At 38.0% G+C, this 25,313-nt stretch overlaps 1 protein-coding gene across 1 annotated transcript; it reads right to left on the bottom strand.

The window, feature by feature from the left end:
* Positions 1 to 1,681: 1,681 nt before the first annotated feature.
* LOC124643831 (P protein-like) lies at positions 1,682 to 24,958 on the bottom strand. Its single transcript, XM_047182936.1, has 17 exons — positions 24,772 to 24,958; positions 20,648 to 20,864; positions 15,334 to 15,508; positions 15,198 to 15,246; positions 14,656 to 14,791; positions 13,205 to 13,398; positions 12,498 to 12,749; positions 11,885 to 12,088; positions 11,249 to 11,364; positions 10,763 to 10,901; positions 10,027 to 10,162; positions 7,760 to 7,962; positions 7,215 to 7,308; positions 5,447 to 5,589; positions 4,536 to 4,646; positions 3,342 to 3,489; positions 1,682 to 2,071 (listed from the first exon to the last, which is right to left on the bottom strand). The coding sequence occupies exons 2-17, from the start codon at positions 20,832 to 20,834 to the stop codon at positions 1,893 to 1,895; spliced, it is 2,466 nt and encodes an 821-aa protein (XP_047038892.1). The 5' UTR covers positions 20,835 to 20,864; positions 24,772 to 24,958; the 3' UTR covers positions 1,682 to 1,892.
* Positions 24,959 to 25,313: the final 355 nt, after the last annotated feature.

The raw sequence follows: 25,313 nt of genomic DNA, 5'->3' as shown, positions 1-25,313 counted from the left end.
TTACTGCTACATAACAATAATATTTACTTGCGATAAACTTTTCTTCTCATAACAATTCAAATAATTTACATTTTCTTCCAAAACACTGCCTTACTTACAACCCCGACTTAACCCTTGTTTCTGTAAAAAATACGTAAGTAACTTTCATAACTTTTAAGAAGTTTTAAGAAATTACTGTAAGCGACCTACGAATTAGTTTCACATTTGTAAAATCGCAAGCCAATGAGGGCTACCGCGTATGAAATCGCGAATATTTTGTATTAAATATGATCTAATATAATCATCTAATGTAGATATAAAAGGACAATGAGCGTTTTGGTCTACCTCTCCTCTAGCATTAAGTGATATATCAATAGAAAGCTTGTGTTATGTAGAGTATTTTCTTGTATAGCGGCGATTGTCATTTGTTAGTATTTAGGGAGCTAGAACGTGTTTAGTGAAGTAATAACTATGTCTAAAATCTGCTGCAGCTTCTTAAGTACTGACAATTTATTAGAGGTATTTTAGTACGAAATGTTCTATTTAAAAAGGCCTTTCCAGTGATATATGATTCATTACTAGAGAAGGAATCTAAGAACTATCTCGAAAGCTTATATTTATAAAAAGAAAACTTAAACACGTTCTAACATCTAAAGTACTAAGGTTTGGTAAGTAGTATGTTAGTACAAAATGTAACGCTTGAAAAGACCTTTCAAATGATGTATGACTCATTACTAGAGGGGGAGTAGACCAACATCCAAACATTTCGCCCATAATACGCACTTTGATAGCCATAGTTTAGGACCTCACGCTACAATCACGCTAGCAGGAGTTATAGATAGTTCAACTCAGATTTGCGCGCGGCCCTATGTGTGCGTCGGCTTGTAAATATACAACTTTCATTCGTGTGACAGTGACGTCGTCCGAGCATGACGTGTTCTCATCGCTTTTTGTTATGGGTACAGTCGTTTACGAAAATGTCTAGTTCTTCACGGAGAAAGTGTTTTAAGGAGTCAGGTAGCGTTTCAAAAAAATGAAACAACATTCAAAGCTTTTTATTATTACATTTTACAGTTTATCATTATTTTCTCATACGGCTTTTCAAATTGACATTGACAGTATCTAAGAAATAAATGAAGTGAAAATTATCTAAGATGAATTAAATACTCCTTACATATTTTCTAGCTCGGGGTACGCGGACAATAAATAAATGTGTGGACTAAGAATGTAAAAGACCTATAATTTAGTATAATAATGGAAACAAAATGTGTGGGGAATTTTAAAAAATTATATTGCTTCGCATAATGTCGACCAAAATAAGACGGAAATAATGAAACTCATAAATGAACGTTTAAGTCAAATTGATGAAGGGATGTTGGGTAATACTTGTCGACATGTACAAAAGAAAAAAGAAGAATACTATAGACATTTTGACATGGAGTCAGAATTTATAATTAACATTGGTGAAAGTAGCGAATCCGAAAATTCATCATTTGATTTTTCAAGTAGCGATACAGAATCATTATAAATAAATAAACTAAATTACGTAATAACTGTACTTTAAACAGCCGTATACAACCCCTAAATAACTGTATTTGTACCCGACTGTACCTCTTGTCACGCACACAAAGTCACTGTATATGTACAAGGGTTACCCACACATAGGGCCGCGCGCACGACTGAGTTGAACTTACTATACGCTTCTGGTGAAACAAAAAACGATAGCCCTCATTATGTAAGGTACTTACGTGAGAAACCGTCAGTTGCAAAAAGCTCCATTAAAGATAAAGCTTCTTTAAATCTATTGCTGTCTCTTTCTTTGTCAACAAGATAAAAAGTGTCAGCAATAGATTTAATGAAGCTTTAACTTTAATGGGGTTCCGTTTTACCCTTCGGGTACGGAACCCTAAAAATCAATGCCATGTAAAAACGCAGTGGCACAACAAAAGATAGCCTGTAGCCACTATTAAATGTCCTATCATAATTGGGAAGCCAATTTTAAAGAACTGCATAAAAGTAATTTTATAGCCATGTTGTTCGGCCAGCCCCACACAAACCACGTTTGAACTAGCTCCTATTAATGTGCCGTTACCTGAAAAAAAAAAAAAACATCATCATCATCATCAGCCTATATCAGTCCACTGCTGGACATAGGCCTCTCCAAGTGCACGCCACTGAGATCGATTTTCGGCTTCTCGCATCCAGCTCCTGCTAGCCGTCTTGCGCAAGTCATCACTCCACCGTGCCTGAGGACGTCCTACACTACGTTTGCCGAAAAAAAAAAAACATAACTCTTACTATTTTTTATGTTAGCTATAAGTATACAAAACTATTTAGTATTCTTACTAATATTATAATTATCAAGGATAGTAATACAGATATTGTTTATTTGAAGATCTTTAAGAGGTTAGTTTCCTTTTTTTTGGTACGTAGAAAACTTTTCAAAAATGTCTTTTGAAACTTGGTTTTCGGAAATATGTTCGAGATTAAAAGGTACCTATATATTTTTTTCACGTCAAAAACTGTATAGATTTGGAAAAAAATTGATTGAGACAAGCCAATTTGGGTGTTTTTAACCTCCTAACCGTTCTTTATTGAAAACCTAGGTAGCTTTCACCTTCAAAAGGACAATGGGCACAAATATATGGGACCTGGTATACCCCACCAATAGGAATGTCATATATATCATTGGATAGGCCTTTTTATGTAGGACAAGATTTACTATAACAGCTTTGCTGAAATGTTTGTCCGTTCTGAGATATAGATCAAAAACTGTGCTAAAGTTAGAACTAAGTAATCTATTGATACCTCAAGTTTTTAAAGGAAAATCTAAGTACTAATAACTTTAAGTCTTGTAAGTACTACTGTGCCCGTTAGGATCCATAATTGTTACTATTATGTAGCATTTCAACCTTTTATTGTACCAACTGGATGTTGGGCGTAGTGAGAAACCGCACCAATAGGAAAGTCATACATATCATTGGATAGGTCTTTTTAACTGGAACAACATTTACTATGACAGCTTTGTTCTATTGTTTGTCCGTTCTGAGATATAGATTACAAACAATCTTAAAACTGATGCTAATCAATACTGTAATCTGATTTTCTTTCATACAAGACTTACACTTAGTAGTTCTTAGATTTTCCTTTAAAAACTTGAGTTATCAATAGATTACTTAGTTCTAACTTTTGCACAGTTTTTGATCTATATCTCAGAACGGACAAACATTTCAGCAAAGCTGTCATAGTAAATATTGTTCTACATAAAAAGGCCTATCCAATGATATATATGACATTGCTATTGGTGGGGTATACCAATCTGCCCATTGTCCTTTATTAAAATTAGTATTAGTAAAACTTACCGCCCAAACATACTCCAAAAGATAGTGCCCATATTAACGGAGCCATAGGCAGGTTAAGCGTAGGATGGGTGCCCAGTGACGTCACGACTCTCACCATCATAGTCGTTAAAGGAACATTGTCTACAAATGCTGATGTTATACCTGAAACCTGCAGAAATGAAATGAAATCGTTTATTTTGCAAGTTGGACATTACATCACTTTTACACGTCAATTTAAGAACGCTGGGGTCGGTATTTCCTAACTGACTGGTCCCTGAGAAGAAACGCCGAAACAAACTTAAGGGTCATAGTCTCTTTTAAAGTCCAAACATGTTATAAATCAAATAATATTATGTGTGAGTGTCACCATGTACGCGGTCTGGAATGGCCTTGAGGAAAGAGCCACATCAAGCTGGAGCTGACCAGTCCCAACAGACAGCACGCATGCATCAGTCGTCGTGTAGCTCAACCATATCTTAGGGAGCTCAACGACCTGTCACACGACGATACCAGATCTGCAGAATATTTGCGTAGAACTTTGGTCATCATCTGCCTAGCCTTTTCTAACCAAGGAGTATTGGGTTGCCCGGGTAACTGGTTGGGGAGGTCAGATAGGCAGTCGCTCCTTGTAAAACACTGGTACTCAGCCGCATCCGGTTAGACTGGAAGCCGACCCCAACATACCTCTAGTTGGTATAAGGCTCGGGAAATGATGATCTGTCTAGTCTTTTCCCAAGTCGGGGTTCGGATTCTAGTGTAACTGCATGCAGCTGAGTACCAGTGTGTCACATGGAGTGACTGTAGACAGACTGGTTGTCTTTCTAGCTTCTTCTTCTTCTTACGGATAGTCATTTGTGAGGACTGTCAAAGATGTAAAATGACAGCCGGTACCTATAGTTTATCGTGCTTTCCGAAACACGAAGGAAATCAATTTTTCCTAAAAGGCTTGATTTAAAAGCCCTATGTAAGGAAAGATTAGCGGAGATGCCATTGATGCAATTTTTTGGATTTACAAAAAAATGGGCCGGTTCGTTCCTCGTCCTCCGAACACCTGCATTTTGGCGACGCTACTTTCTTAAGAAATTTTCCGTTATGACATCTCCAATAGTTATTTTGTACTCCATGGAGAAAACTCTGACATTAGGTGATTAAAACTGCAGCTTCCTCGATAAGAAGAAAAAAATAAGAAATATGTAGGTTCTTAACTTTACTTACCCACAACATAAGTACCAGTGCGACTGCCAAACGGTCATTTTCATGCACTCTTAGGATTAAAGCTTCAGTCCAACCCCCAATGTAGCCTATAAGACCTAGTTTAGATAAAGCCTGAAAACACATGTAAATATAGTTATTTATTTATTGGCTCATAGAGAGCATTATAAATGAAAAATATAATAAAAAAAACACAAGTGGTAAAAAATATTCTTGTTCAAAAAGAGAGAAATATTATACAAAGTGTACCGTACTTGGCCGTAGCTAATCACATTATATTGAACACGATACTGATTAATATATGTATGCTAAAGAAAAAAATAAAATACGCCAAAAAGATTTTTTCAAACAAAATAGAATAAAAATATGCGAGAATTAGAACACCATTTATGACTCAGTCATTACAAACAATAGAAATTCTCCCTTGAAAACTGACAGCTGTTAACTGGTCAAAACATACGATATTCCTAACTTTATCTCTGCTTTACACATGATGTTGTAAATTATGAAAACGAAAAATGACTCCTGTGGCTCTAAACCACTGAATGGATTAGGTTTTAATTCGCTATAGAATATCATAAAGTATATGTGATAGGATTTCATGTGATTAGGTACGACACATCCGATATACAGAACTAGCAATATAAAGAACTAACCTATGACGCAAAAACGACGGGGTATTATAAGTTTGACGTGTCTGCGTGTGTGTAAATGTGTATCTGGCATCGTAACTCGCAAATGGATCATCATCATCATCTCAGCCATAGGACGCCCACTGCTGAACATAGGCCTCCGCCTTAAATCTTCACAGATACCTGTTGACGGCGACCTGCATCCAGCGTCTTCCGGCGACCTTGGATGATCAGATTATAATATAGTTTTTTTGTTTTGTTCTCCATGAGATGAGCTCATACCTCCATTAAGACAAATAGTGCAGCGAAGAACAGCAGTGTGGACCACTCGATCCTGTGCAGCACTGGCTCTAGATCCTCGCGATCAGCTAGTGTCAGCAGCAATAAGGCACCTAGGAGTGCCGACCAACCCAGGGATACACGATCTTGGAAAGAAAGATGAAACATACCGCTAATATTGTAATAGGTGCACATGGTATTTATGTGTTTATTTATACAAGCTGTTGATTTGCATCCGTGTCAAATTCAAGGACGTAGTTATGCTAATGATAATCCTTTTTTTTTTCACAGGCTACCTACATGTACCTAGGCGGTCCCATAATGACCTGGCCTGATATAGTTCTAGGCGATATTTCGCTACATGTTATGTGTCATTAAAAAGTACGTTTATCGTGTACTTAATATAAAAAAACACGCATCGACATGAAATGCTTAGTTTTAGTTTAGCAGACATTTGAATGACGAGAGGCGCGTATTTTTTCCAAATGTCGAAAACTGAGTATCGAAGTCTGTTAAAGTTTCTGTTTAAAGCAGGTTTATCCCCTGCGCGAATAAAAGAATGAACGCGTGTAAAAGGAGTCTGTCCCTTCCTATAACACAGTGAAACATTTGGGTAAAAAGTTTCGCCTCGGGAGAGAAACCTTCGAAGACATTGGGTATGACGGTTGGCCTGTGGAAGTGTTCACTCCCGAAACAATTACTCCTATTGAAGAGGAGGTTCGGAGTGACCGCCATTTGCAGATTAGAGAAATTGCAGCTAGCCTTGGGCTCCCTAAAAGCATTTTTCAACATGCGCTCCATGAACATCTGCACATGAAAAAAGTGAGAGCAAGATGGGTACCGAAACTTCTTTCAGCGGTACAGAGACGGGCGTTGCGTTTCATAGTTTTTGGATCTTTGTGGTGGAAAAAGTATAATGATCCACAAAGCATATAAAGCAAGCGCGAGTCAATGGAATGGCCTTTTTTGGGGTAAAATTGTGATTACTTTTATAAAGGTGAAGAAATGTTAATTCGCAGATGTCAGAAGTGTATTGGTATTCATTTTGAATATATAGAAAAATAAAATCGGTTTCGTTTCATTTCCTCCATTACTAGTTATATCCAGTATTACTCCAGTATTAGTTCATAGTTAGGCCAATTCATTATGGGACCGCCCACGTATATCCCTTTTTTTATTCTAACTCTCCCATAATGGGCTTTTTTCCGGAGATTTTTTTATGAAATAAGCTGTGCCTTTGTACAATTTGGTCTATTTTACTCGTTTTATGTTAATTTTAAAGATAACCATTAAATAAATAAGTTATATAATTGTTAATTTGGCGCCTAAAAACCCATGCCATCATCACCATGTGTATGCCAAAAAAATATATAGGACCTATTACACTGCCTTGTGGTACCCCTTCTTAAAAGACCAATATACTCATATTTTACTAAACGCAATACTACTAGAAATGGTGTGCCGAATATTGTATATTAGAAAAAATCTAAACCATTAAACAAAAGTCTAAAATGTTCTTAAATTCATTATTTTTTTGCAGTTGTGTATGTGTTTTAGTGATTCGAATGCATTCTTCACATCTTAAAGCACTGTTACGTATAAAATTTATATACATATTTCAATGTCATCCCATCTATCTAGCCAAAGTAGTAATTCATTTTAAACACATCCATAACAAGTTTCAACAAAAATGCTCCATCGTTTTAACCTTTGGAAAACCTTAATTTCACCTTTGGAATATTAAGAGTGATATTATAGTAATAATACTTACTGAATTCAGGTAAGGAGTGGAGAAAAAATACTATGACCACGAAAGCAATGGTGACGGAGCATTTGACTAGAAGCGCCTTGTCTCTTATTTTGTACTGTAAAATATATAATAAAAAAAATGAGTTTCGTACCCAAAGGGGAAAACGGGACCATAGTACTAACTGACGTCAATGCCGGTCTGTTCGTCCTAAAGCTTGTCAGTTGAAATTTTCACTGATGATGTATTAGCAACAAATACTGAGAACCAGAATAAAATAAATCTTGTAGGGGGCTCCCAACTACCATCGAGATTTTTTTGGCCGATGCATTAAATAAATCATCAAATGGCTGTGGTTGCAGCGTGAGCGAGTGTCAGACTCTTCTGACTAAAACCCACCATATTCCTTCTTAAGCCCTTAATGTACCAGCCCCGCGGTAACTCGCACGAACAATCCCGAAGCAATGGCAGGCCTTGGCCCCACTGGGACCTGGTGGGCCCCGCTGGGGTTATAAGAGCTTCTTAGGAGAACTCGACTAAAAAGTACATCAATACATACTTGATCTTACCTTTTCCCTCATATCAGCTAGAGTAGCTTCAAAGTCCTTTTTAGGGCAAGTCCTAACTTTACCCTCTTTAACCAAAAGATCTAACTTAGCCATAAGTTTAGATATCTTTTTGTCAAGTCGTCTCTTAATGATTAAGTGATCATTGCTCAAATGAGGGAGAGAGTCGGCTGCGTGACGCCATATTGAAATCTGACGACGGATTTCTGAAAATAAAGTTTTAAGGTATTTATCTTTTAAGTAAGTTTTGAGTAATTTTGCACGATGGTGATGTCCTCCTAGATGATTAACGGCTACGGCAGCTGTTCTCATGTAAGGTGATCAGCTAGCTCCGCAGAACATAATAGTGCACAAGCATTTGCTTGGACACAGGTGCACTCACTATTCCTTCACTCTCATAGCGAAATGGGTCGACAATCCGGCACTACCGGAGAGAGATCACAAGCAGGACCGACATTTACGACATGAAGGATGGCATATCTTTGCCGTAATTAAGCAGGTCTTTGGAGGCCTCATGCATGCGAAATAGTGTTTTTGTCATTTTGACAGTAACGTAGTTACCGGTAGCCAACTTCAGAGCATCTAAGTTATATTACGATAAATATGTAGTGCTAATCTTATATATGTCACCGTAAGATTACAAACATCGTTAGATTACAATCTATCTCGAGAGATTGTAAACTGTCGAATTATTGTAAACCGTAACACCTGATTGCAATTTAACGCATTATTTTTCGCTATATTATAATCTATCGATGAGAAATTGTCAAATTGTCAACTGTCCGAAAGCTCTCCCTGATTGGTCAGTCTTTTTGTAAGATCGAGAGCGATGTAGAGCGGTCAAATTGTCAACTGGCGTAGAACGGAATGCATCTTGCGCGCTGATTGGTAGAACGTCAAAAAAGACAATGTTCTTTGCAACTCCCGGTGTCACAGCTCTTTGACGTGCAAAAATAAGTGACGGTTTAATTTTTTATAAAATCAAAAATTGTACTTAATTTTTAAGACTCAAATTACACACAATTAAAAATTGTATTAAAAATTGAAGTTAGTGACGAAAACGAATCGCTGCAAAACCGACTCCACGTAGTCTTGTCTGCCCTACCCCTAGAGTGCAATTCAAAACCGCGTAGGCGCGGAGGGGCGAGGCGGCCTGCGAGCTGAGGCGCAGGTAGTTTCAGCGCTCGCCGCCGCGGCTGAGGCTGGCCGGCGGAGCCGGCCAGCAAGCCGAAGCTGCGGTGGTGAGCGTGAAAACCATCTGCGACGATAAGCTCGCATGGGACCGCCGGAGCCCCGCAGCGCCGGAGCCGTGACAGAAGTTATGCTTGCTGCATGTTGCATGCTTACTTCCATGCTGGGTCAATTAATATGGGATGTGTTATATTTTAAACAAAAAACTCAGTAGGTACGAGTTAAAAAATTAGAAGGTAAATAAATATTTTTATGATGTCATTTAATAGTATTTAAGAAGTTTACTGTTAGAATGCATGCTACAAATTTAGATGCAAAAAAATAACCATCATGCTGAGTTGTATTTAGAGTGGAAGATAACTCGTGGCTAAGATAGTATTATTTAGATGCTCGACGCTTTATTAATTGTGGCTGACTTAGTAATTTAGAAGGCAACATACATTTTTGGGGGCGAATAATGATATTAAAAAGAAGCCTGTTTAATTAGCACCCCTTTTATTTTATTTTTAAATATTAGTTTGTATTTGAAGACAAAATACCTAACTGTATTTTTATAAGAGTTATTTTTATATAAATTTAATACTTGAAGAATTTTTGAAGAGCATTTATTTTATTTAACTGACACCTCTATTTCATTCCTAACTCTACGGGAACTCCATGGGAACAGAACGGCTGGTCGTGATTGGTCGATCTTACAAAAAGACTGACCAATCAGAGAGAGCTTTCGGACAGTTGACAATTTGACAATTTCTCATCGATAGATTATAATATAGCGAAAAATAATGCGTTAAATTGCAATCAGATGTTACGGTTCACAATAATTCGACAGTTTACAATCTCTCGAGATAGATTGTAATCTAACGATGTTTGTGATCTTACGGTAACATATATATACCTATAAATGAAACCCGCTTTCCGTTGTCACGACATAATATGAAAACGGCTTGACAGATTTGGCTGAAAATTAGAGGGGAGGTAACTTCGACCTGAGAGAAGGTTTTAGGAGTTTTTGTCACCATCCGGCTACGGGACGCGGGTGAAACCGCGGGCGTAAGCTAGTGATGAATATAAATGCTCACCCTGTATTTCCTCAGACTCACTGATCCTTAACTTATTAGGGTCTCTTAATAAGAACCGCAGTTGAAAATAAGTCTGGATAGCCACGAAAAGTATGCCAAGGGTCATGTGAATAGTAAAATTCGTGAAATTGATGCCCTGAAAATTACAAAAAAAAAAAACATCGTAATATTAATTATTATAAAGAAACTTAAAAGTAAGTACACATGTTGGGGTCGGCTTCCAGTCTAACAGAATGTAGCTGAGTACCGGTGTTTTACAAGGAGCGACTGCCTATCTAATTTCTAAAATCCGAACAAAGCTTGGTATGGTCGGTAGACTATCTTATTCCAAGTTCTTCCGTGTTTTAAAAGACACGATCAATTGATGGGTACCAATACAACTTTTTCTTAAGATTAGGATACTAATACTGCACACCTAATTAAAGGTAAACACCGCATGCGTATATCTTGGACACCAATGACTGTGTTTCGGATGGCACGTTAAACTGTAGGTCCCGGCTGTCATTAAACATCCTTGGCAGTTGTTACGGGTAGTCAGAAGCCAGTAAGTCTGACACCAGTCTTACCAAGGCGTATTAGGTTGCCCAGGTAACTGGATTGAGAAGATCAGATAGGCAGTCGCTCCACATGGCACACTGGCACTCAGTTTAGACTCAAGTTAAAGTAGAAGCCGACTCCACAAGTTGGGAAAAGGCTAGGCAGATGAGGACCAATATTTATGTATTTTCTTACTTACAGCTTGTACAACTTGTTTGTTCGAAGCGATGATCACGTTAGGAGGATCTCCAACTGGCGTAGCTGTTCCCCCAAGATTGCAAAACATCACCATTGAAAGCAGAACTGGTACTGGATCCAATTTCATCACCACACAAAGTCTGGTGATTAAATTCAAGGTCATTTATAGTTTTAGGGCTCCTTCCTCATAACAAAAAATTGAATTATTGATGTGATATTATAAATTATGATTCATTATGTAAAGCTGCTTGAGCGTCTTAATCCTAGGGACTACTGTTTCGAATTGAAAAATCTTTTAGTTTAAGATAGCCCATTTAACGAGGAAATTATATGCTATTTTTATCTGGGTGCGGGAAGTAGTTCCCTCCTGACGCGAGCAAAAGGGAGCAGCAAGTATAATTACAATTACAATAGTCGAGGGCCTAAAAGAGATTTTTAAAATGCAAAAGAAAAAATATATAAAATAATACTTATAACTAAATCTTACCGTATAGTAACTGGCGTCATAAGAAGAACAGTCGTCACATTGTCTAATAGCAATGAAACTACCGATGTTATCACGCACAGCAGTGTGATCAACGGCCAAATTTTGCCTTTTGCTAACTGAAAACAAGATATTAAATACTTGAACATTTTTGGATTATATCCCTTGGTCACGCCATCACGCGTGAACGGCGATTAAGATAAAAATTAGAGGAGAGGTAGCTTAAAACCGGGAGAAGGACATAGAATATAAATGTCGGTCCTGCTTGTGGTCTCTCTCCGGTGGTCGGTTTACCATCCTATCGGGCTATGAGAGTGAAGGAATAGTGAGTGCACCTGTGTCCAAGCAAATGCTTGTGCACTATAATATGTCCGCTGGCTAATCTCCTTACATGAGAATAGCTGCCGTAGCCGCTATTGGCTAGGAGGAGATCATCGCATAGGAAACCTGCAAAAGGCCGTATCTGATGCCTAACCAAGGGGTATTGGGTTGTCCGGGTAACTGGGTTGAGGGGGTCAGATAGGCAGTCGCTCTTTGTAAAGCACTGGTACTCAGCTACATCCGGTTAGACTGGAAGCCGACCCCAATATAGCTGGGAAAAAGGCTCGGAGGATGATGATGATGATCATTCCCACTTACCTGAAAAGTGAGAACAGCAAAATAATCAAAGACCCCAGTTTCAGCCAGGAAAGCGACTAGGACCATCATGCTGAAGAGTAGAAGTAGGGTCTCTACATCCAGCCAGGAGATCAGCTCGGGGATGGACGGTCTTTCACCAGCTATAGCTAATGCAGCTAAAGATGCTGTTGATAATAGGAGAGCTGCCATCGTTCTGTTTATTACCTGAAGAATTAGTTTTATAGTAATAATTGGCTGTCATTGAACATCCTTGACAATCGTTACGGGTAGTCAGAAGCCAGTAAGTCTGACATCAGTCTAACCAAGGGGTATTGGGTTGCCTGGGTAACTGGGTTGAGGAGGTCAGATAGGCAGTCGCTCTTTGTAAAGAACTGGTACTCAGTTGAATCCGGTTAGACTGGAAGCCGACCCCAGCATAGTTAGGAAAAGGCTCGGAGGATGATGAAATCCGACTTTATGCAACCAATTTAATTTAAGCAATTAGCAGGCCTTACCAAATATGTGTACTTTACCTTACCAAACTTACTTATAAAAGTGATTGTAGGAAAGAATACATATAAAAAGTTGCCAAAATAAAAAATGCGCTTGAATAAGCCATTTTAAAAAAACTTACCTCAAAAACGATAAGAGCATACAAAGAAGCCAGCAGTGTACACGCATATACTAAACCCGCGGTTCTGTCCAAAGGGTCCAAAGTATAGCTCAATGTAAAAGGAACTATTGTATGAGAAGTAGAGGACAAACGGACAGACAGGACACTGGTATTAGTGGATAAAGGAGGTAATTGTAATATGGAGGAACGGGTTTCGCTTTCGTGAAAATCTTCCATCTGATTTTCTAGGAGAATCGTCCAGTGGTTTGAGGTCTAAAAAAACAAAAAAGGTATGGCTGTAATAAGTAGGTATATTTGTTAATAAAAAGGTTATTTATTCGAAGTAGGCTAAAAATAAGGCCTTTTTGAAAGTTTATTCTACAAAAAATTTGCCTTGCCTTCCTGTTTTTTTTTTTTTTTGCGGGGAAGAAGTGGTGGAACAAACTCCCCAGAATTGTTAAAAGAGCAACAAAACTTAGATACCTAAAAATCCAAATTTAAAGTTTGTTAAGTACATCCAGTCTTTTCGCTATAAAAAAGCGCGAAACATAGGTAAGACTGCCCTTTTTGTAGAAGAATATAGACAGGCAGGTAAGTCTCTTTTAGAAGATGTTCAAAAAAATACTCCAGGACAACCTAAAACTACAGTATTTTAGCTACAATTACTTAAAGTACGCTTACTAAGCCTAGACTTTTTATAAAATGAAAATTGTCTTCATAAACCTTACCTGAACCGCATCATATTTGACAAAACCATCACTAGAATTTCCGTTCACAACCCACTTTTCAATCCAAATGTGCATTTTATGCATATTCTTTCTTTCACTATAATTTAATTTCTTCTCATATTGCTCAGATAGAAATGGCCCCGTTAGCTTCAAAAGTACTGACTGCTTATTTTGATCATTTTCTATTATGTAGTCTGAAATAATTCGTTTAGTCAGCAACTTTATTCTATTTAAGTAGATTTAACTAAAGACGGAAGACGCTGGATGCAGGTCGCCTCCAACAGGTATCTGTGGAGATCTAAGGGTGAGGCCTATGCACAGCAGTGGACGTCCTATGGCTGAGATGATGATGATGATGATGATGATGATTTACTGTTACAGCCTTTTTATCGTCCCACTGCTGGGCACAGGCCTCCTCTCACATGGAGAAGGATTGAGCATTAATCACCACGCTTGCTCAATGCGGGTTGGTGATTTCAGACTTTTTATAGTCCAGGTTTCCTCAAGATGTTTTCCTTCACCTTTTTATCAGCCATTGGTGTCTAAGTATACTTAGAAAGTACATACAAACTTAGAAAAGTTGCATTGGTACTTGCCTGACCCTGGAATCGAACCCACACCCTCATACTCGAAAGGTTGGTGATGATTTACTAAAGGTAAAGAATTGGTTAAGGAGGTCAGATAGGTAGTCGCTCCTTGCAAATGGGTTGAGGAGGTCAGATAGGCAGTTGCTCCTTGCAAAACACTGGTACATAGCTGAATCCGGTTAGACTGGAAGCCGACCCCAACATAGTTGGGAAAAGGCTCAGGAGATCATGGAACTAGCAGTAAACAATTATGTTGTGTGTTGATGAGTATAAACGTAGACGGATATAGTGGAAGAAGACGACTATAGAAACGACGGATGGATTATGTGAAAGTCGATATGGTGAGAAGAAGAAGAGTTACTTGTGAGATGACGACAGATAGAAGAGTGGAAGGAGAAAGCATGTTGCGTCGGCCCCAAATAAAATTGGGATAAGAGCAGGATGATGATGACGATAATTAAAGCTAAACTATTTTGATACTTTGGTACGACTTTTTATACAAATACATGTTAAACAAATAAACTACTGCTTAAAACTTCTAATTCAATTGAATAAGTAATTGTTGATTTCATTGGTTTTTAGCCGCATTCTATTTATTTATTTACGAATTTTTGTACACACACATAGTAAAAAAAGACGACAGTAAAGAAAGAATTTACAAACATTTATCTCAAAAAATAATTAATTTAATTTATTTTTCAAAGGAGTTTTTAAATACGCAATTTTAGAAGTACCTACTACAGTCTACAGTAACTAATAAGTAATTTGGGGTATGGCAAGATAGTTTATCTTTAGTTAAGTGCCTTGTCAAACGGAGTGTATCGTTAGTCATTTAGCCACTAGTCCCACAAATACAAAACAAACCTTTAATTTTTTCTGGTGCGACTGAAGAATGTCTTGTAACCTCTTCTTTTTCACTGTGCATAAGAAAAGCTACGGTGACGAATATCCAAACTCCCACTAAAATTGAAATTTTAACTGTCCGTCTGGCTTGTGCCATCTGAAAATGGATAAAAATTTAAGTACGTAACGCAGCAAGGAAAAAATAGGCATATTAAGTACGAATTTGCGTGTTGAAAGCCCTTTTTTATAAGGAAATCATCAGATGAAAATGCACCCACAGCGTGAGGGAGTATTAGACTTTTACTGAATAAAACATGTTCCTTCTTGAACCCTGAGCCAAGGTGTGCGAGTTTAGAAACCTTATAATTCGGTATTTTAGTTGTTGGTACATTGGCTCGAAATTCTAAAACCCGAAAAACTGCTAGAGTTAGTCATCTCGTTTAATTTTGGTTGACTTCAAAGTAGCTTTTAACAAGTACCGTTGGGAAGATAGTAAATACCAAAAATACACAACCACTGGTAAGTTTCTACTTTATTTAAGCTAAAATCCTAGTAAAACTTACCTTGGAAGGTTTTTTCGATGTTTCCAAACCTGAAGGCATATCATCGGATCTGCGAAATAAAACCGTCTACATCAAAATTCCCAAAGAGTCCAAAAATCTCTCCAATACAAGTTTAGATGAAAACCATGGTACATACACTCTCTCCTGCTTATTCTTATTCTCCGTGTCTATCCTAGTTCCTTTAGCACCATTGAGGACCATAACTTCATCATTCTGGCTGCCAGCTTCATGTAGGTGCGGCGCCGAACTGACTGAAGGCAGGCGTTTGGTCACTGCCCCGTTTTTCGAAGACCTGTGTGTGTTGACTCCACCTAGCAATGAAATTGTTTATTTTAATAGAGGTTAAGGCTCAAGTGGGATTTACCAATGAACTAACAAGGTTAACACATCTCATCATCATCATCCTCCTGCCCTTATCCCAATTTTATTTGGGGTCGGCGCTCATGTTTGCTTCTTCCATACTCTTCTATCTGCCGTCATCTCACAAGTAACATTCTTTACCATATCTACTTTCACACAATCCATCCATCGTTTCTTTGGTCTTCCTTTTCCACTATATCCGTCCACGTTCATACTCACCACCTTATTTACCTCAGGTTAACACCATCTGCCGAAGAATTTTGAGTTTACTAAAACTTGGCGAGTTCCAAAGTAAGAGGGCGAAGCCAGTAACGTTCCTCGTCCCACGAAGGTCAAGTAGGAGATTTGGCAAGTACTAACTTTAACTTTTCTCTCTAAGTTATCATGTACTTTCTAAGTATATCTTGGACACCAATGACTGAGTAAATGTGAAGGAAAAACGGACTCTGAAATGCAGAGTAATTAACGCTCTTTTCTTCTCCTTGTGAAAGGAGGCCGCAGCCCTGCAGTAGGACGATAAAAAGGCGATAAAAATGATTATAAATCGCCCAACAAGGCTGAGATATTTTATGAGTACAAAATAAAGATGATTTAAATAGTACAGCCCAAGATCATCGACAACGTCTGCTTTTCTTAAAACTCTCTCTTTCTTGCTATGCATCCCACATGGTGGTGGGGTCAGCTTTCCTTATTTTTCTTCTCCACTTCGCTCTATCCGTGACGTCGCTCTCGGACACCTGGCACACATTCAGGTCTTTCGATACTACGTCCCGCCATCAGGTCTTGGGGCGCCCTCTCGATCTTCGACCGGGGATGGAAAGTTGCAGAGCCAAATTTCCCACGTTATCAGATGGTCTTCTCTTTACGTGGCCGTGGTGTGGCTTTTCTTAAAACTGTTAACTTTGAAACTCGTAAAATTGATATTAAACAATTGTTTTATGAAAACTGAGGTTTATATTGTCGGTGTTCTTGGGCCAACAATGGCTATACATACGTATATAATATACCTATCCAAGTTTAATCAGACATTTTAGGTAACCGGACTTTAGACGGTTGACACTTATTTTAGCACTTTAATGTAAAATCCAAAATGGGCTAGTAATTGTAAATATTAAATAACAAATAAGGTGACCGTGCCAATTTTGTGAAATTTGACCAGATTTAAGTGTAAGAGCAAATGTTTGCATTATGTAATTTTGGTAATGTGACATTGAAAAGTCTTAGTTTAAAGGATTAGCAATTTTCCTTTAAACATTCAATAATGTATATTTCATTTCATGTTTAAAGGTTCAGAAGTACCTGTCTGCGTCAGGACCGCCGAATATCTTCAAAACCACGAGGGTAGCAATTGGTAGCAACTAATGGTAGCGCAATTAGGTAGCAACTCTCTATATGTATTTCGAGAGGATCGGTGATTTGTGACGGCGGTCCTGATGCAGACAAGTACCTACCTATGATGTAAACGACACAATTTTTACAAATACTAGCCGTTTTCCTGTGGCTTCACCCGTTGGAACTATTACCGGTGCCGGGATAAAATATAGCCTATGTTACTCACTCGGAAAGAGTGTGGCTTTCCAACAGTATAAGAATTTTTCAATACAAATTCAAATACTTTCGGAGCCTAAGGATGTGCCTGGGAGTTTACGGGTGAAAAATGATGCCTACTTTCAGTTTTTCAATCATTTCGGATAATTGTTGAAATACAATATCAATTCATGGGACACCTTGTATGTGAAGCCGAGACGGTTCACAATTTAACGAATTAGTTACGCGATCTAAAAATAACTCCAATTATAATGGAAATACGACAAATACTTGAAGAATCTTAACTAAATTAATATTTTTATCACTATGTTAACTAGTTGGTCATGTTCTGTCATCCGTTATAGTAAACCTTGGTAACTATTTTACACGCTTTTTATTAGCTTCACCTGTATGTTTGTAACCGACTTCTTTGGGCGCGATTTTGACCCACTTGAAACGGCCAGATTTCGTTCAAACTTTGTAGATTTATTGAGGACCGATGACAATACAATAATTTGATAAAATAATTCCATTTTTAACCGACTTCCCAAAAAGGAGGAGGTTACACATAAACATCGATTACTCCGAGGTTTATAGACCGATTTACGTGATTCTTTTTTTGTTCGACTCGGAATAGCTGCCAGTTGGTCCCATAGTCATCAGGTCAGGATCTGATGATGGAAACCCTGAGAAATCGAGGGCAACCTTCAAAAGTTGTAGGCATACATAGGGTAAAAACTTGACACTCAGGTGTACGCCTAAAAGCACTATTCAACTGTGAAGATTTGGAGCTGACTTGATGATGGAGACCAGAGAGGGTCGAGGGAATTCGACAACTGAATATGTAAACTACCTCGTGTTTGGGCTTAAATTATTTGTATTGACAAGACCTTTGCAACAGTGAAGGTTTGGAGCTGACCTGATGATGGAGACCAGAGAAAGTCGAGGGAACTCGACAACTGAATATGTAAACTACCTCGTGTTTGGGCTTAAATTATTCGTATTGACAAGACCTATGCAACAGTGAAGGTTTGGAGCTGACCTGATGATGGAGACCAGAGAAAGTCGAGGGAACTCGACAATTGAATATGTAAAATACCTCGTTTGGACTTGTATGGATAGTGACAACTATTCATATCACTGTAAAGCTTTAAATAAATAACCTTTTTACAAAAAAATTAAACCGACTTCCCAAAACACTAAAAAGCAAAAAAAAAAATAATTTTAGGTGCATCGGCCTAGAAGTCGGTGGCAAAATTAACTTAGTAACATCCATTAGACACCGACTTCTAGGCTTTTCAATTTGCAAAATATGATTTTTGTTAATTGATATAATTTTTATCTATAGTCGATAAGGTAAGAAAATTAATTAAAATTTTCTAGAATTTTTCTCTACAGTCGATAAGGCAGGACTCGATGTTAATTTTTATTTCCAATAATTATCTTTAGCAGTTTTCTGTAATATTGACAATTTTTTGTATACTAAAGAGAATTTTAATTCTACAAAACAAATAATAGTTTTAAAACAAACTAAAAAGTAGAAAATAAATAATAGTTTAAAAAAAACTAAAAAAACACGCTTTTTATAGAAAAACGAACCAAAAAATAGAAAATAAATTTTAATGAATTTAAATTAAGAAAACAGTGTTAAAAATTTCAATGAATATAAATTAATAATAGTGTGAATACAAAAAAAAATATTTAAAAAAAGCGTGGGGTGCTTTTTAAGATATTATCGAAATGAAATTCACTGTACTCATATCTGTCAATAAAATATTTATAACTATTGACACCATGCACCCCACGCTTTTTTAAAATATTTTTTTTTGTATTCACACTATTATTAATTTATATTCATTGAAATTTTTAACACTGTTTTCTTAACTTAAATTCATTAAAAATTATTTTCTATTTTTTGTTCGTTTTTCTATAAAAAGCGTGTTTTTTTAGTTTTTTTAAAACTATTATTTATTTAGAACTATCTTGATGCGTGACCAACTATTCAATTGTTTATGTTGCTAGGCAACCAATATTTCGTACAAAATATGAAATGGGTTGCCGCTGTTTTTATGAAGTTCTAATACAATAACATTAAAACAAACTTCTTATCCCTCTATGAAGTGTTGGAAGTGAAAAGTGTACACCATTACATATTATTTTAAGTCGTCAACATCTGCATAGGCCTTTCCCAACTATGTTGGGGGTCAGCTTCCAGTCCAACTACGTAGATGCAGCTGAATATCAGTGTTTTACATGAAGAGACTGCCTATCTGACTACCCTAACCCAGTTATCTGGGCAACCCAGCACCCTTTTTTAAGACTGACAGTCAGACTTTCTGGCTTCTGACTACCCGTAACGACTGCCAAAGATGTTTAAATACCAGTCGGGACCCGTCAAGTTAACGTCGCCTTTCGAAACACGGGGACATAGGACATAGATGGTCTACCATCCCTTGAACGACCGCGCCAAGCGTTGCTTAACTTTATGATCGGATGACCGGAGCTCCTCCTAGTTAACAATGATTGTAATCTATTAACTCATTATATTGATTAACACATGACAATTTTCTTCAGGGTTTTTCCTAGGCAGTTATAGCAGGCATATGAAACATATCAGCTTTGAACAATGCATCTGACATGCATTTTGTATTGCACATATCAGGCTAGATCGTTGATTACTACCGGGAGTTTTATGGTTGATTTTACAACAAGCTGTTCCTAGTAATTTCAGCCGTGGACAGAAGGAAATAGTTCGCGCACATGGAAAAAGGTACATAGCTTTAATTAATTTATTTTATTTATTTGAGAAATTAAAGCTATGTACTTTCTAGAGTCTAGACTTTGTACCAAACCATCGTTATTATCATCATCGTCTTCCGAGCCTTTTTTCCAACTATGTTGGGGTCGGCTTCCAGTCTAACCGGATGTAGCTGAGTACCAGTGCTTTACAAGGAGCGACTGCCCTATCTGACTTCCTCAACCCAGTTACTACTCCTTGGTTAGACTGGTGTCAGGTGTACTGGCTTCTGACTACCCGTAACGACTGCCGACTACTGACTGCTGGATGTTCGATGACAGCCGGGACCTACAGTTTAACGTGCCATCCGAAACAAAGTCAAACCATCTTTATTGTATCAACGTTATTGCAACGCGAAGTTAACCGATTATATTGGAATCGACATCGTTTAATTGGAAATACATACTCATAAAAACTTGGAAAAAACTGCAAGATATTTTCAGCCCTGACATAGTTTAGGAAAAGGCTCGGCAGATGATGATAACATCAGCGTACAACACAACCAACAATTTATGTACCTACATTAAACCCTTACCGTGTTTACCGTTATCCTTGGCAGTCGTTACGGGTAGTCAGAAGCCAGTAAGTCTGACACCAGCCTAATCAAGGGGTATCGAGTTGCCCGGGTAACTGGGTTGAGGAGGTCAGATAGGCAGTCGCTTCTTGTAAAGCACTGGTACTCAGCTGAATCCGGTTAGACTGGAAGCCGACCCCTACATAGTTGGAAAAAAGGCTCGGAGGATGATGATGATGATTAAACCCTTACCGTGCCTCTCATAGCGTTTTTTGAAGAGTTCCCAAGAGGAATCAGTCCTGACTTCCTCAGGTAGTCCTAGCCACAACTGCACAGCTTCTTCCGTCAAGTCTTGGGAGACCAGGGAGTACTGGCTTCGGGACAACTCCTCGCCAACTCGGGGGGTACGCAGCTTGCAGGCTGTTAGTAACTTCTCCATGGCTTAATTGTTCAGGACGTGGTGGCAGTTCTGTAAATAAATAAATATGTGTAAAGATGAAGCTCTAATCTGAAATTATGTATGAGTACCTAATGTTTTTGCAACTTGTGGCTTGATTACAGCTGCACTTTTTATCTGATCATAAGGTTAAGCAAAGCTTGTGGCGGTCGTTACCTGGATTCGGGTGTAGGTAGGCATATTATGAGCTCCTGATTTGGAAGATACGATAAATTGATGGGTCTAGGTTGTCTTTTTACAGCCGTTACGACTTGCCCAAGTAACTATTCTCAAAACACGTAAATTTATTTGTGCCCGACCGGGGATTAAACCAAAGGCTCGGTGCCAAGCCGAAGAGCATATTGCGACCACTATAAACCAATAAGGAGCTATAACTATCTATCTGCTTGTACTACATATAGGCATAGGTTTGAGTTTATCCATAGGGCATTAACTGATAGCAAATGTAGGTATAATCAGCTCAAGATCAAAGGCTAATGTGTGTACATAATTAAGAGGATCTCACACTATTACTACTAAAACCAAATAGTGTTCATGTCCCACACCTTTTGATCTATTTTTTAACTCCATGAAAAATAAGGACGACACGTCTAATGTTCCCGTAGGAGCTAGTACATCTTTACCGCAGGTTAAAAATCCACAAAAGGTTATAGTAGTTCGAACGAGAGAGTTTTTGAAACGCGCCGTATTTTTATCGCGTAGTATTAAATTTAATAGAGTTCTCTGGATGATAAAGTTCTCAGTCACCCATCAGAGAATTTGTCAACGACATTCTCATTGCTCGTAGAATTTGTACGCTGAATTGAAAGTGAAAGTGGACACAATTATTTGCGCAGACACAGGTGTGAGTGCACCTATGGCTGCACCTATTCCATCACTCTCATAGCTCAGTGGGACGGTAAACTGACATCGAACCGCGCTAGCGACACGGCTAGACCAACGGGGCAGTTGAAAAACTGAAGGGCAATAGGCTGATATGACAAAACATTTTTACTGTCAACACCATAAAGTTCATAAGTCTACGCAGACACAGCTCATGTGATGCGAGACGCGTGGTAGTGTGTAGCCCACCTATAATGTGTTTATAATATTCCTTAACAGTAGTATAGTATAAATAACTATTATTATAACCATGTAATCAGTCTGTGTTATTTCCTGTTTTGAGCTCTCATCAACAAAGATTTTTACTGTACCTACATACTGATGACTTGGAAATAAATGGCTGTCTTTATCGGAAACGAGTATGAATGAAGAATTATATTATAGGTACTATTTGCCATTTGTGTTTTTATATCATGCATGTATTATTTGTATTTTGAGATGTAGTAGCCCAGTGGCTAAAGCGGCAGTTCCTCAAATACGAGTGTATAGGTTCGCTTTCAAGTCTGGGAAGTACTCGGGAGTGTAGTTTTCCAAGAGAGAAAGATTTTCCAAATAGGTTCTGAAGTGTTGGAGTCTTCAGGGTACAAACAAATAAAAAAAAAATCCTCTTTATTGTACCGGTATTGTTTATCAAATAAATTGATACTTCCGTATTGTCTTACAAAGTGCAATCAGATACATTAAAGAATACTTACAGCAAATGACTTATGTATAATGTTTGCAATAAATTGCATTATGTATCAGCAATGTCTGCACAATTTGTTGCAACTGATAGCATGGTATCTACGTTGCGGTGTGAAATATTACATTTTATGAGGTTAATAACGTCAAAATTATGATAACAATGCTAGTGGACGTTTGTAATATTTTTTCACGGAGTAAGGAATGAGCGGAGATGCCATAATGCAGTCTGTAGGTCCCAGCTGTCATTGATCATCCTTGGCAGTCGTTACGGGTAGTCAGAAGCTAGTAAGTCTGACACCAGTCTAACCAAGGGGTATCGGGTTGCCCGGGTAACTGGGTTGAAGAGGTCAGATAGGCAGTCGCTTCTTGTAAAGCACTGGTACTCAGCTGAATCCGGATCGACCCCAATCTAGTTGGGAAAAGGCTCGGAGGATGATGATGCCATAATGCAGGCAGGTCGGGCGAATTCTTCTAGATAAAGATGAGCGGAGATCTATGCCATAATGCGGGGAGAATAGGTGCCTTCTTCTATTTCAAATACGTACGTTGGGCATCACCAAAACGAACAGTTACGAGTAAACAAGCGAGGCTTTTGGGTTATTTGGGACGACTGACAACGATTTTTGGTATTACAACAAATGATGGGGTCCAAAGGCCTGTAAGGGCGAAGACAGTAACGTTCCTCGTCCCCCTCGCACCTGCATGTTGTCGCGCTACTTTCTTAGGAGATTTTCCGTTATGGCACCTCCGCTAGTCATTTTGTTCTCCATGTATTTGTTCGACTCAATATTGTTGATATCGGCTAGTCTGAAGCATTGTAAACAAAGTGCCTAGGCGTTACAATGTAGGTACGCATAGACATTTTGATCGCGCCGTGAGGCGAGAGTCAGCATGGCGACTTAAATTAAATTGTGTAACTATATTTCGCAATCAAAAAGCCAGGAAGTCTAACTTTTGGCTTTTAACCACCCTTTTTTCCTGAGAAATTATCAAAAATTACCCTTACCGTTGTAGGTTAGCAGCGTGAGGGAGTGTCAGATTCTTACTGACTAAAACTAATCATGTTCCTTCTTACGCCTTTTATGTACCAGGGCCGCGGTAACTACAAAAAACAGCAACCAACTTTGTATACATAGATATGGTTTGAAAATCAACAAGTCAGTCTTTTATCAATTAAAACCGTCTTCCTTCTGGAGCCCCTCATGAGGCGCAGACACGTGGTAGGTCTATCGAACAATCATACGGCACAAATTACAGCTTAGACCAACGGCTGTCACTGAACATCCTTGGCAGTCGTTACATGTAGTCAGAAGCCACTAAGTTTGACACCAGCCTTGCTAAGGGGTATTGGGTTGCCCAGGTTGAGGTCAGATGGGCCGTCGCTCCTTGTAAAACACTGGTACTTAGCCGCATCCGGTGAGACTGGTAGCCGACTTCAACATAGTTGAGAAAAGGCTCGGGAGATGATGATGACGAACGGCTAGGCGAACTTCCCACTACACTGGCTTCTCTGATCATTTAATCACGTAAACTCAGCATCTATGAAAAGATGCTCATGCTAGTGGTCTTAAATCAAGGAAATACTAGAAAAACCTGTATATTTTTTTAGTTACGCGAATTGCCTGAAACCAATCGAGGTACCTGAAGCCAAATAAATTGTGTTCAGCGCCGTATAGTTCATAGTTGGTACGCCTAAAATAATAAGTAAATACGGAGGAATTTGTCATAGCATCCATAATGGTCACCCATCCACGTACCGACCGCGCCAAGCGTTGCTTAACCTTATGATCAATCAATCTGCACTGCAGTAACTTAGCCACGAACATTAATTACTGGATACAATCCTTTTTTTTTGTTTCTGAAGACTCATTAAGCGTTTTTTTAACATGGGTATGTAAGCATCTAAGTACCTCAGTAACAATTATTTTATGCGAGATTATTAGACTGAACAAAAAATATGACTGCCTCATCATTATTATTTCATATCTAGCCGTTTCTAAATAACATGTAGGTATAATTACCCTCAAACTGCTTACTACCCCGAGAAATACATGTCAAGAGAAAAAATAATACCTACCTACCTACGTTAATTGTCGTAGGTATATATTTTACTACATGGAATAAATAGCTATTTGGCTTTACGCTCTCTATGACCTTTATCTAAATATAGGTAACGATCGCAATAAAATTAAATACGAACTAACCTAGAAATGTCTAAGGTCAATAAATAATATCATTATTTTAATTCGAATATTTAAATTCACTTTTCTTGAAGTCAAATTCAAAACCAATTAAAACTAGAAACAACACTATTTACAATGACTAAACAGGAAAATAAACAGTATTTACATACGTGATTATTTCGAGCAAAAATTGGCGAAAATCCAAATCACAATTCACGCTCACAACACCACAATTTATATTAAAAAACTTTATTTTGCAAAACTATTTGACAGTTCATCGCAAAAATGGCGGGATTCCACAATAAAGTTTTTTTTTTTTTTTTAAAGCAAAGAACGTGTGCGTTCATCTGCGCCTTGTTGCTAACTGAACGGCCTCGATTCGACGAATACGTAATTCGTATATATAGGTATGATGTATTTTTATCAGTGCGTGCAGAATATTATTATCTAACGATCTATTAGGTTTGTTTATAGTATTGACTTGGTGTTAATGACCTTAGTCTTTAAATTTGTTAATAATCCGGTTACAATTTTAAATAGCGGATCAGTGGCGATCTACTGTAGTGCGTACGGCGCCAACTATCCTAATTTACTTGAGACGTCCACTTATTTCCTACTTTGTGTATTCCCCTATGTACTACCCAAAGGACGCCTCTCTCCTTATATGTTTACTCCACCTTAATATATACCTACGTTCTTATACATTCCCGTT

Source organism: Helicoverpa zea, chromosome 28 (genome assembly GCF_022581195.2).
Source record: "Helicoverpa zea isolate HzStark_Cry1AcR chromosome 28, ilHelZeax1.1, whole genome shotgun sequence".
In the NCBI taxonomy this organism is placed as follows: Eukaryota; Metazoa; Arthropoda; class Insecta; order Lepidoptera; family Noctuidae; genus Helicoverpa; species Helicoverpa zea.
The sequence above is the reverse complement of the archived record's forward strand: the minus strand, read 5'-3'. Positions and strand labels throughout refer to the sequence as shown.